This window comes from Hipposideros armiger, unplaced genomic scaffold (genome assembly GCF_001890085.2).
Source record: "Hipposideros armiger isolate ML-2016 unplaced genomic scaffold, ASM189008v1 scaffold_310, whole genome shotgun sequence".
Taxonomy (NCBI): domain Eukaryota; kingdom Metazoa; phylum Chordata; class Mammalia; order Chiroptera; family Hipposideridae; genus Hipposideros; species Hipposideros armiger.
In genome coordinates this window covers 819,632-832,496 of record NW_017731660.1, presented here as the reverse complement: position 1 = coordinate 832,496, position 12,865 = coordinate 819,632, and the positions used below count along the sequence as shown (strand labels likewise).

At 51.6% G+C, this 12,865-nt stretch overlaps 1 protein-coding gene across 1 annotated transcript in view; it reads right to left on the bottom strand.

Annotated features, from left to right (window-relative positions):
* CNNM4 (cyclin and CBS domain divalent metal cation transport mediator 4) overlaps positions 1–12,736 on the bottom strand; it is a 36,477-nt gene extending 23,741 nt beyond the window's left edge. Inside the window, exon 1 of the mRNA XM_019660076.1 lies at positions 11,245–12,736. Coding sequence (XP_019515621.1) covers positions 11,245–12,646 — 1,402 coding nt within the window. The 5' untranslated portion in view covers positions 12,647–12,736. The remainder of the gene's footprint in view (positions 1–11,244) is intronic.
* Positions 12,737–12,865: the final 129 nt, after the last annotated feature.

The following is a 12,865-nucleotide window of genomic DNA, read 5'->3' as shown; positions in this document are numbered from 1 at the left end:
CTGACTGGGCTGTCAGAACCCCTGAATTTATAGCCGGAGGACCCCACCTGTGGCTGGCATTTGAAGTGAGGCAAATGAAGCAGGTGAAGAGCTGAGCCCCCCGCCAGACCTGTGAAACCTAGTAATGCTGTTGGTTGCTGTCTGAAGTGAACTGCAGCCCACCCCAGTTGGAATAGTCTGCAACAAACATTTGGAAAATAAAAATTTAAAGACACCACTTAATGCCAGACCACTGCGCTGTACAACTGAAGCTGAAGCTGACTAATACTGTATGCCAACTATAATTTAATATATATACAGTTATGGGATATGGAGTTCAGCATAGAGAATAGTCATGGAATTGTAATAGATATTTACAATGTCAGGGGGGCAGTAGATTGGGGAGGGGAGTTGTCACTTTGTGTGTGGGGGGAGTGAAATGTCTGGCTATTGCATTGTTTTGTGCACCTGAAACTAATAAAAAAAATTTTTAAAATCAAAAAAGACACCACTTAAAATCACCAAATACCTAGGAATAAACTAAGAAAAATTGGGTACGGCTTCTACACAGAGAATGATAAAATATTCTTGTAAGAAATGAAGAGGACATAAATACACGGAGGGATAAAAGATCGTTAATATAAAGATGTCGACCCTTCAAGTTGATCTCTAGAGTCAATGCAAGTCCATAAAATTCCCAAGAGAAAGGCTAAGAAAAGTCAAGACAATCTTGAAGAACAAAGAACAAAGTGCCTGACATCACAAATATCAAGACCTATTAGAATCTGAAACAGGGTGTCAAAGGCACTGACCATAATGGATGGCACTAGGAAAATCTATACTAAAATCACACTGAAATAGCAGCACACACTTGACTGGCTAAAATAAGATAGACTAATAAATAGCCAACAGTCCCGGAGGTGAGGGCCTAATGAGAGCCATCTCGTCACACCCACACTAGGCCCTAGCAGTTCCACTCCCAACGATGTGCACATGTACAAGCACCACATGACCTGTACAGTGCTCTCAGTCCCACACTGGAGACAACCCAAACAGCCACCAACAGCACCATCACAGTATGCTTCTATCGTGGAGTATCACACTGCAACGGGAAGGCTGAGCTACAGAGCTGCACAGAGGACCAAGGGCATCACCATGACATTAAGCAGGACACACACAAAAACGCACTGTGTGAGTCACACAAGTTTAGAGACAGAAAAAACTAACCCAGGACACTGGGGGGTGGGGTTGGAGAGGGAGGATGGACGGGGGTAGTGACTGGAAGGGGATGTGGGGGGACCTCTAGTCTTCTGGTAATGGTCTGTTTCCTGAGCTCAGGGGTAAGTTCAAGGGCGTTCCTTTGTGAAAAAAAAACGATCAAGCTGTATACTTGAGATTTATGTACTTTGCCTCTACAAAAAGTTCACTTTAAAGCAAATCTAGGTGTGGCTGCCAGAGGCCGGGGAAGGGGCTGGGTGGGGGCGAACATGACACCAAATGGATGAAGGGTGTCAAAAGGTACAAACTCCCAGTTATAAGACAGATAAGTCCTGAGGATGTAACATACAGTGTGATGACTAGTTAATAATACTGTGCTGCATATTTGAAAATTGCTGAGAGCAGATCTTAAGAGTTCTCATCACAAGAAAAAAAATTGTGTAACTATGTGCAGTGATGGATTGTACCTAGACTTACGGTGGTGACCATTTCGCAATAGATACAAATTTGTAATTATTACATTGTACACCTGAAAGTAATATGTTATATGTCAATTACATCTCAATTTTTAAAAATCGAGAACTGACAGTAAGTTTTCCAACCTGGAGTTACTGGAGCATCCCAGTCTTCTGGTGTCTTTCTTAATATCTACGACATCACTGGGAAGTGATGCAGTACAGTGGTTAAGAGCTTGGCCTCTGGAGAGGAGCCCAGGGGAGCTGTCTGGGGTTGCCACTTAGCTGTCATGTGGCTGGAGCAGACTGTCAGTCTCTCTGAGCCTCAGTTTCCCCACCTCCAGTGACTGGAGGACTAGGTGAGTATTCAGTGCTGGCTAACTATGAACGAGGACTCTCTCCATCCCACCCACACTCTCAGCCCTACCCTGTCCCAGAGCTCTGGGGCTCGGGCATTTCCAGGGACCATGGGCTTCCTGGGGAGTCTCTGTGCCCTTGATCCCCCTTTCTACCATAGTCTCTTCCCGCCCTCACTGGGACACCAGGGAGGGAGCTGCGACTGGAGAGCCTGACCCAGGCAGAGGTCCACAAGTCAACGTGACCAGGTCCTTCCCTGCCCGACTCCTGAACAGCTCTCCTGAGGTGCCCTCAGAACACCGGTGTGCTGGCAAATGGCAGGCTTAACGTTTTCCAATCTGCAGGAAACATAAGTAAATGAAGTGCCTCCGCTCTAAGTTCTTCCTCCATATGGTTTTTCCTTAAGCTCTGACTTCTGTTACCCTTAACATACACATGAGGTCCGGATAAGACAGCATCGGAATTAGCAGGTAATTTATATACCGGAGGGAGTGGGCTCTTTTGACCTCGGTGTATTTGTAATTCCAAGAAAGGCACTACGCCCAGACAGTGGGGCAGCCTGCCATCTGAGCCAGTGTGAGAACCGCCATGGCCCAAGTTGGTGCCAGCGCCAACTGGGGCACCTTTCGGAGGGTGGTAACAGCGATTCTTAAAGCAGCGAACAATGACTGCATGAGGATATGGCACCAGGCATTGACCTGAGAGCCCTTCAGTGCCTCCCTATCTAGTCCTCACCACCTCCCTCTGAGCTGGTGCTGTCATTCATGGGGACGACCACACCCCCAGCAAGAAGAAATTTTCTCAGACCAGGAGTCAATCACCATTTTGAGCCTTTCATGAAATAAACTCCACAGCATAACATTTGCTCAATTTTTAACCTACTTTTAGGGAAGTTTGATCAGATGGATATAAGTTTGAAGCAGGACTCCAGGTGACTGAGCATGTGTGTTTGTGTAGGAGGGGTGATGGGGCGGGTGGGGGAGTGTGAGTGCCTGCAGGAGGGGATACATGTGTGTGAGTCAGCCTGCCTGTGTATAGGGAGGTAAGTGTGTGTGTGGGCGGGAGTGTATATGTGGGTGAGCCTGGCTGTGTGGGGAGTGAGTGTGTATGTGGGTGAGCATCTGTAGGGGGTGTATATGTGTGTAAGCTGTACTCTGTGTGTGTGAGGGGGAGTGTGTATGTGTGTGAGCCTGTCTCAGTGTGTGTGGGAGGTGAATATGGGTTTGTGGGAGAGTGCATGTGTATGAGCCTGCCTGTGTGTATGGGTAAGTGTATGTGTGTGTGGATAAGGAGAGTGCATGTGTGGGCCTGTCTCTGTAGTGGGGAGTGTATGTGGGAGTGGGCCTGTCTCTGTGTGTGTGGGGTGAGTGTGTGTGTGTGTGTACCTGTCTCTGTGGGTGTAGGGGGGTGAGTGTATGGCAGTAAGCCTATCTGTGTGTTGGTGAGTGTGTGTATGAGGTCTGCCAATTAAGTTCGTGAACTTCCTACAATGATGTTGTTAACATTTTTTTTATATCAGAGGGATTATTCATTATGAATTTGTATGAACTGGACAGTTAACCAAGGTTACTATTTGGAAATGCTGAAAAGGCTGCGTGAAAAAGTTAGGCGACCTGAACTTTTCGCCAACAATTCATGGCTCTGGCATCACAACAATGCACCAGCTCACATGGCACTGTCTGCGAGGGAGTTTTTAGTCAGCAAACAAATAATTGTATTGGAACACCCTCTCTACTCACCTGATCTGGCCCCCAATGACTTCTTTCTTTACCCGAAGACAAAGGAAATATTGAAAGGAAGACATTTTGATGCCATTCAGGACATCAAGGGTAATACGACCACAGCTCTGATGGCCATTTCAAAAAAAGAGTTCCAAAATTGCTTTGAAGGGTGGACTAGGCACTGGCGTCAGTGCATAGCTTCCCAAGGGGAGTACTTTGAAGGTGACCATAGTGATCTTCAGCAATGAGGTATATAGCACTTTTTCTAGGGCGAGCTCGCAAACCTGTCAGACCTCGTACACTTAGTGAGTGTGTGGGAGTGAGCCTGTCTGTGTGTGTCGGTGAGTGTGTGTGCACACAAGGGTGTGGGAGTGAGCCTATGTGTGTTGGGGTGAGTGTGTGTGCACTCGGTGAGTGTGGGGGAGTGAGCCTACCTGGGGTTTAGGGGGAGAAACCCCTGCCATCCCAGGCTCCTGGCTCCTGCTGGCTGGAGACCAAGCATTCCAGAGAGCAGGGAAACCAGTCTGTCGAGAACCCTGCCCAGGTCCCTGCCCAGGGCTGGTGAGAGGGCCCTACAGCGTGGAAGAGGCTCCAGCTGTGCCCTGGGGCAAATGGTCCAGCAACGCCAGGCTTAACCCCCACAAAACAGGCTGCAGTTGTACACCCCAGCCCTCTGGGCTCACCTATCACCCCAGCCTTCAGCCTGTGGAAATCCTCCTAGATGTTCCTCCCCACAATCCCAGAAATAAGAAAGGGTTTTACTGCTTATCAGAGGAGAAACCTGAAGATCCAATTTAAACTGTTCCAAAACAGCAGGACACAAAATTATTGGGAGATTGTGATTTCAGTGTGAAAATACATATGGGCAACTAATGGGAGACAGCATGGCTATGAAAATGAAAATGGTTTTGATATTGCTGTTTGTTACAAGATTTTTTAAACTTAAAAAAAAATAAACCTTAAATTTCTAAGTTATTACAATAAATCAAAATATTAAAAGTAGTTCTTTCTAGGTCACAGGCTTGTGTGTTGTGTTTTAGATTTTCGTGTTTTCTAAAGTTCTTACCATGCGCTGTACCTCTCTTATTATAACCACTAGTTAAAAGAAAATCACGTGATAAATGGATCAACAACAGACTAAGGAGTCCAGACTCACATCTATGAAATGAGCTAGGAGTCCCTTCTTTGGCTGCAAAGCCTTTGACAGTGGGATGTCTCAGCACATGCAGGTGTGACGAGACGGGTAACCTGAGGTACAAGACAGGCCAGTACCCTGTCCCAGAGCAGCTGTGCCTCATGGAAGGTAAGGTGGCGCACAGGAGAGGACTAGGGCTGCATCAAATGGCAGCAACAGCTTCAGAAAGCTGCTCCCCATCCTCGTAGCTGGGGGCCACGCTATCTTGGGCACCTCACAGAAATTCCATAACCCTCACACCCTCCTGGCAAGTTCTGCTGAGAAGTTCAAACACCCCATGAGAGGAAAGGGAGACCTTGAGAGACAGCCTACGACAAGCTGAAGGAACCAGGTGGCTCTGCTAAAATCAGTCACCGTGACAGTGACAGAAGGGCCTGGTCCACCCTCCCCTGGCTGCATGGCCTGTAGGAGAGAGTCTGATAAACTCTCACTGCCCCTGCCCTCCAGGAGACCAGGACCAGAGGGAACACGCTACACCTGGGGCCATTCCTTTCCCTCAAGCTGTCCTTGTTGTTCCACTCCCTGGCTCATCTACGTGACAGCACCAGCATGGGGGAAAGGGTTGAGTGAGAAGGCACGCGGTGGCCTGACCTCGAAGCCCCTCTAGAAAGGGCTGAGAAGCAGTGACAAGAGGCAAAAGCAGCTTTACCCTAAGTTGGCACCAAAACCTGATAAGCTCATGTCTCATCCTGTGGTCTAGTCCAAGTTCTCCCAGAACAAGAGGCACAGAAGTGGGAAAGGCCGCGTCTATTCATCCTTCAAGATCCAGCTGCAATGTCCCCTCCTCTGGAGTGTCTTCCCAGACTTCTGCTGGCAGGATGAGCCCCTTATTCACTTCCCCCACAGGACAGTTGGGTGGCTTTGTGTTTCTGTGCACCCATCTATTTTCAAGGTTAAACATCTGATCGATAGCTCCTGTCCTGACCAGAGGTGCCCAGGAAAACTCTGAAGCTAGGCTTCCTAATGAAAAATACAAGACTTTGAAAGGTAAACACCGGTATGATCTCGAGGTGGTCTAAGCTCTTCTTGGGGCCTAGATAAAAGGCAGCACCTTCCAGGACACAAATGACATCGTTAGGACAGAACTGTAAACAGAACACTGGGGAAACGGCTCCCAGTCCTGGCTCCTGGGTGGAAGCTGCCCACAGACTGTGTGATGCCAGTGAGGGGAAGAGGTGCCAAGCTCTGTGCCCGCAAGCACCGCACTACAGAGGAGGTGCGGAGGAGCCCAGCCAGCGTGTTGTCAGCTGCTCCGCTGGCACCTCTGCCCCAGAAGGCAGCTCCTGTCACTCTCTCAGATACATTCGCCCCCAGGCAGCTTCTTGAGATCAAATCACCGCCCAGTCCAGCCCATTTCTGAGTGGAGCTGTCTGAGATCGGGCGCACAGCTGCCTTCGCCCCTACTGGAGGCAGCCTGTCCTATCCCAGCACCTGAGACTCCGTGGTCCAGCCACAGTCTGTGCTCAGCCCTCACCCTACCTGAACTCTGTGGGACAGCCTCCCAAACTGTGCCCACCTGGCTCTTTCTTGTCCCTTCCAGGAGCCACTTGGGCCAGGCTTCTGCCTGCTCTCGGCTAATCCCAAACCTCTGGGCCTGGGCCTGGCCCCACACGGCACTTCACCTGCTCACCTGCCAGAATGGGCTCACCCTTGTGCTATGCGGCTCGGTGGGGCCCAGGACCAGAAGTGTGAGCATCATCTAAGATTGTCAGACACGCAGCCTCACAGGCCACACCCAAGCCCACTAACTACAAACCTGTATGTTAACAAAACGCCCAGGCAGTCCAGGCGCATGGTCAAGTGTGAGAAGCTCAGGCATGCACGAGGCTGGGCACAGAGGAGTCCAATAAAGGGTCACACCATTGTTATTCACCCCAGCACCACTAAACTGGCTCTGCTCCCTCCTCTCCCCACTTACGCTACACGACAACACCGTCAACCTGAACCCCAACCAGAAACCTCAGCTGTTCACAACGGCTTGCTGGCCCTGACATCTCCGAGGACCAGTCCTCACAGGCCTGGCCCCATGGCACAGACCTGAGCGGTGCACAGCTGGGCTGTTTACATGGCTGTCTCCCTGGGAGTTCTGGGAACAGGGCTGTGAGTCCTCTCTGGCCCCCAACAGTGAGCACAGGGTCTGTCTAACACACAGGCTTCAAAACAAGATGCTTGTTGAAGGAAGGAAGGAAGGAAGGAAGGAAGGAAGGAAGGAAGGAAGGAAGGAAGGAAGGAAGGAAAGAAGAGGCAAATGGGGAAATAAGATACTGAGTGTGGCAGGCAGATGGTGGGAAGCAAAAGTGAATGCAAAATTATGCAGTGTTTTTTTGTTAACTTTCCAAAGTTGCTTCAGGAATAAAAGTAAGTAGGTGAGGAAATGTGATGTGGCATAGATGAAAACATGGGAATTTTTAATTAAAATATTTCTAGCTTTTTTCCCCCTGCCAATATAAAACCCACGCACTTTCTATGAGCAGTAATAGGTCCCAGGTCACCTGTGGGTCAGTGACCTAGCTGGGTTTAGACCCAGCTCTTCACAGGGGGCCAGAAGGTTATAAAGTGGGTGGGGAAAGATAGGACTAGAGAAGCTTAAATGCCTGGGAAGGGAAGGAATGTCACAGGAGGGGCACAATGGAAAGCTGGAAGGTGGGATTCAACGACCTCCCGCACCCCTCCAACCTCCTGCACCCCTCTGGAAGAGTTCATTCATACTTTGCATCCAGGGCCAGGGAGAGCATCTGCCATGCAGGAAAAATGTGGCTGGGCCAGGAATAGGCCAGGGAGCTTTTGTTCTAAGATTTCCAGCTGTAGACAAACAACAACACCCCACAGCAAACAGTTCTAGGTGAGGTTTAAGTGGAAGGACCAAAGTTCACACCGCATGAGCCTCTCTTTCAGTGCCCTTACAGCTCTCCCCAACTGGAGGGTCTCTCCCTGAGGTCCTGCAGTGCCTGGTACAGTGTCTGACACAAAGTATAACGTTCAGTAAATACGAAATGATAACTGTCTTTAGTTGGGAGGCAGAAGCAGCAGGAAGCTGGCAGCCCCTTGCTTCAGTTGAGCGGAACATGCCCGTCTCTAAGTGTGCAGGAGCATACTCGTGACTTCCACTAATTCCTGATGGTCACAGACCGCTTACAGAGAAATTGAGGCATGGGGAAGGGGAATTATGCATCACACTCAAGACCCCAGACTGCTTCTCAGACCCTGACCCAAACCATTAATACACAGGTCATTGCAGGCGCTCCTCCTATCTTTCTTGGCACAGCTGGAAAAATCAAGCACCCACTTTTCTTTATCCCTTACCAGCCCCTCAAAATCCTAACGCTACTAAAATGGGCATAACTCTTTCTCTCAAACCTGACAGGTCATTCACCCATTCAATCACTTTTTATTGAGGTCTTCTCTGTGCCAAGAACCATTCCAGGGGCTAGGGACACATCAGCGAGCAAAACAGAGGACCCTGACCTTTGGAACTTAACATTACAGTGGGAGGATATGACAATAAACAAAACAGTCAACATTAATTACATGGCAATTAGAAAGTGAGACATGCTAGGAGACAAAGAAAAATCAGCGAGGGGCAGGAGAGATCAGGAAGGTCAGGGTGGGATGGGGTTACCATATGAATGGAGTGACAGGAAGGCCTCACCTTCTTGGTGAAGGTGCAGCAGACATGAGGGAGTGGAGAGTGAGGGAGAACACCTGGGGAGAACATTCCAGGCTGAGGGAAGAGCAGGGCAAAGGTCCCAGACTGGGAGCCCTAGGGTGCGTTCAAGGAACAGCAAGAACACCAGTAGGGCTTGCCAGACAGTCACTGTCCATTCACCGTTCCTTTATCCATCCATTCATCCATCCATTCTTTGACTCACTCACTGTGTGTCAGCACCTACTGTTCCTCTCCTTGCCATGCACTGAGTGGTGAAAACACAAGTGGAGCAGGATCCCTACCCTCAAGGACCTTATAAAATCCTGGGGAGCCAGGAGGAGACAAAGCGAACTTACAAGACTGGCAGAGCTCAGGGCCTCACAACTTGGAGGTGCTGAAGGGTCCACGGAAAGCACCCCAGCTGATTCTGATGGTGCTGACAATGCTGGCTGCATTAACTGTGCTCACTTGTTTTTCTTAGCAAAAAAAAAAAAAAAAAGTCTTGCGAACACCAGATTTGTAAAGAAAATCTCTTAAATTGCAGGTGTACACTACGTGTCTGCCACGTCCTAGATGGCCTCAGACTAAAAAGGTAGATGCCAGATGGGAAGATCTGGGAGAGGCCACACTGGGAGGTGGGGGCCGGCAGCATGGCAGTGGGTAAATGAAGACAGACTAGGAGGTAACCAGGCATGAAGCCCAGGGTATATTCATTAGGGATGGCCATCCTGTCATACCCACATCTTTGTGCTGCACTGGGCAGACTGTGCCTGCATTTCCATGGAATTATCAGCACCCTCTCCAGGGCTCTGGAGAGTTCTGCTAAGTAGAGCTCTGGCCTAAGACGTGCTAGCTTTGTTCCCCCAGCTTCATGAAGGGGCTTTTTTTTTTTTTTTTTAAAGAGTCCAACAATGGCCCTGCCAAGCAAGACCCAGGAAGCTCCCACCCTGTGAGAGCTCAGCCCGGCTGATCAGGGCCCGGGAAGCCTGGCCAGACCCATCCACTCTAGCTGGATCCGAGCTGGGCTGAATGATGCAAACATGCTTGTAGGGTGGATCACCAGCAACAGTCCCAAAGACCTTAGGGGTAGGCAGGCAGAAGCAGCCCTGGTGAGTTCTAACCAGGTTCCGGATCAAAGACAGAGAAGTCCTCAAGACCCAGAGGCTGCAGGGTAGGGGTGGGGAACAGAGCCTCACTGCTCTTCTGTCCCAGGCTCAGGGAACCTGGAAGAAACAGTTCTGGGGTCTGCAACCCAAAGCTCCCGGGAGGTGGTGCCATCAACACCAGCTGTCTCCATCCCTCTGCTCCCCCTTCAGTCTCCACTGGGGCTTACATCACTCAAGTCCTCCTCGAATCTGGTGCTAAGATGCAGTCTGTCAAACTGGAAAAGGTAGGTACCAATCCCCACTCCGGCCTAACCCAAGCATCTTTTCAGACCAAACCTGGCCAGGCCAGCTCCTCCATACCCCACTGACCCCTCCAGTTTCAGGCTCCCCTGCATCCTGTGTTTCAGAAGCGACTGACAAGGGTCTGGGCTTGCTCCCAGCTAGGTGGGGCGAAGAAGTTGCTCGTGGCCCTAGGTGGCCTGGGAGGTAGCCAGCAGAAGCCCTACCTACCGGAAACAAGCCAAGTCCTAGGTTTAGGATGCGTTCTTCCCCTCCCCCATTCCTTCACAAAGAGCCTCCCTTTCTGCCTCCTCACTCACTGCCTGTGGCCTAGGAGGGTTTTACTTCATAATTGGCTTGTTTACTGCCACTCTGAGGGCTTGGAGTGGCAAAGGTGGGAGGAAAGTTTGTTGGAAGAAGGAAAGGTGTGTGTGCCCTGAGCTCTCAGGCTGGTGAGTAAACCCTCCAAGTACCTGATGACCTGAGAACAGGCCAAGAAGCCATGCGAGAAAAAAATACAGGGGACGAAAAGCCAGCTGAAGATTCCAGCAGACCACAGGAGGAAAGCTTATGTTTGGCGCCTGGGAAAGGCAGAACAATAACCAAAACTTAATCTGCCTGCTTCTGCTGAAGAGTCAAAAGCAGTACTTGGCACAATCCGGAGAGCTCCCAATTGGCTTCTGTGGGCTAGGAGCTCCGGTGACGTCACTCCCCTGCTCACAAACCTTCCATAGCTCCCAGCTCCTAGCACACTTACCCTCCTGACTTTCAGGCTCTTCCCAAGGCCCTAAATGACTCAGTCTCTCCCCACTGACCAGTGACCTGCACAGTCTATCACCCCTGCTGGGCCACAAGCACACACTTTGCCCCCACTCAGGTTCTCTTCCCCTGGGGTTCCCTCTATCTTAAGTACCAAGTCTCCCCACTTTTTAAGGCTCTTCTCAGCACTCTGGCCCAGGAGAAGGTTTTCGCAGTTCCCCCTCTTCCCCACCACACCCCAATCAGACTTGCAATCTAATCTTGGTGCCCCTGTGCTGGCCTCCTTAAGACATCTGCCTCCATCTGTCCTGTGTCGATGGCTCCCTGAGGCCTTGCTGAGCTCTGATTCACCTGAAGCAAAGCACAGGACCTGGCAGACAGCAAAGGCTGCCCCAAATACCATTCACCTCAGAGGCCTAGAAGTGATGGGCAAATGGACAGAGTCCCAGGGAAGGAACACTAGGGTTGTCACACACTAAACTGGCCAGAGGCGTGACCACACGCAGCCGGACAGCAGCTCAGGCCTTACCCTTCTTGAACTCCTCCAGCATGGCGTCCAGCTTGGTGTCATGGAAGACAAAGTGCACTGGGTGGTTGTAGAAGCGGGTGATCGTCTTGAGGGGGGTGCAGTCATCGGGGTCCACAAAGGCCAAGTCTTTGACATAGAGAATATCTACGATATTGGACTGCTCGTCTTCAAATACAGGGATGCGTGTATAGCCGCTCTCCATGATCTCGGACATGGTGTTGAAGTCCAGGATGGCATCGCTGCGGATCATGAAGCAGTCGTGGAGCTGGGTCATGATGTCCTCCACGGTTTTGGTCCGCAGTTCCAAGGCCCCCTGGATCATATTGAGCTCCTCTTTCACAAGGTCATTATAGGGCTCCGTCACCTTCAACATCTCCATCAGCTTCTCCCGATTGTAAACGGTGCGAATCTCCTGGCCCAGGACAAAGTCCAGGAGCTTGCTGATGGGGTAGCTGAGGGGGAAGGTGAGTAGCATAAAGAATTTAGTGAGAATGATGGTGTTGGCACCCACAGCCAGACCGTGTCGGGAGCACAGGGACTGAGGGACAATCTCCCCAAAGATGACAATGCCGATGGTGGAGGAGGCCACGGCCATGAGCCCGGACCCGATGAGGTTGTCCAGAAGGATGGTCAGGGAGGTGTTGACCAGCACGTTTCCCAGGAGTAGCGAGCAGAGCAGGTAGTTGCCCTTGCGCCGGATGGGCTCGATCTTGCGAGCATAGCGCCGCTCCTTCTCGGTGCCACAGTTCTGCACAATGCGCAGCTCCATGGGGTCCAGGGCCATAAGCCCCAGGTTGAGGCCAGAGAAGATGCCGGACAGCACTAGCAGCACCAAAATGAGAAGGATGTGCAGCCAGAGGGGCAGGAAGCGCCCCTCCTCCTCCACCATGAAGAGCAGCGAGTCCTTGTCCATCCATCTCTGCCAGGGCCCGTCCACGCCCGCCCGGGTGCACAGCGCGTACAGCTTCATGTTCTCGCTCCTCCGGAGGAACTTGGTGAGCACCACCAGCATCCCGGACGTGTTCCCGCGGCTCACGTTGACCAGCTGCTGGACGACCAGGTCCTTGGTCAACTCGGGGCAGTGCGTGGAGTTGTGGGGGGCCTCGGAGTTGTCCACCTCGGTGAAGGAGATCAGGTTGCTGGAGATGGAGCCCAGCCTGTGGCCGTACAGCCTCAGGTTCACCGTGCTGCCCTCGGACACGAAGATGATGCCATCCGGGTTCATCCCACACGATTTGTTGCAGCTCGCCAGCCGCATGCCCAAGATCGCGCCCCGCTGAGGGTCGCCCTGGCCCCGGGCCCCCCGCGTCCACAGCAGCACCAGCAGCACCAGCGCCGCCAGGAGAAGGCGCCCTCGGACCGGCCCACCGCCCAGGCGCCCACCCCCGCCCGCCGGCGCCATGTTGCTCCCGCTCGGCCGCCGCCGCTCCCCGCGTCCCGCCGTGCGGCCCGCTAGCGCCGCAGCTCCAGCCACTCCGCCGCCGCCGCCGAGCCAACTGGGCAGACTGTGCCTGCATTTCCATGGAATTATCAGCACCCTCTCCAGGGCTCTGGAGAGTTCTGCTAAGTAGAGCTCTGGCCTAAGACGTGCTAGCTTTGTTCCCCCAGCTTCATGAAGGGG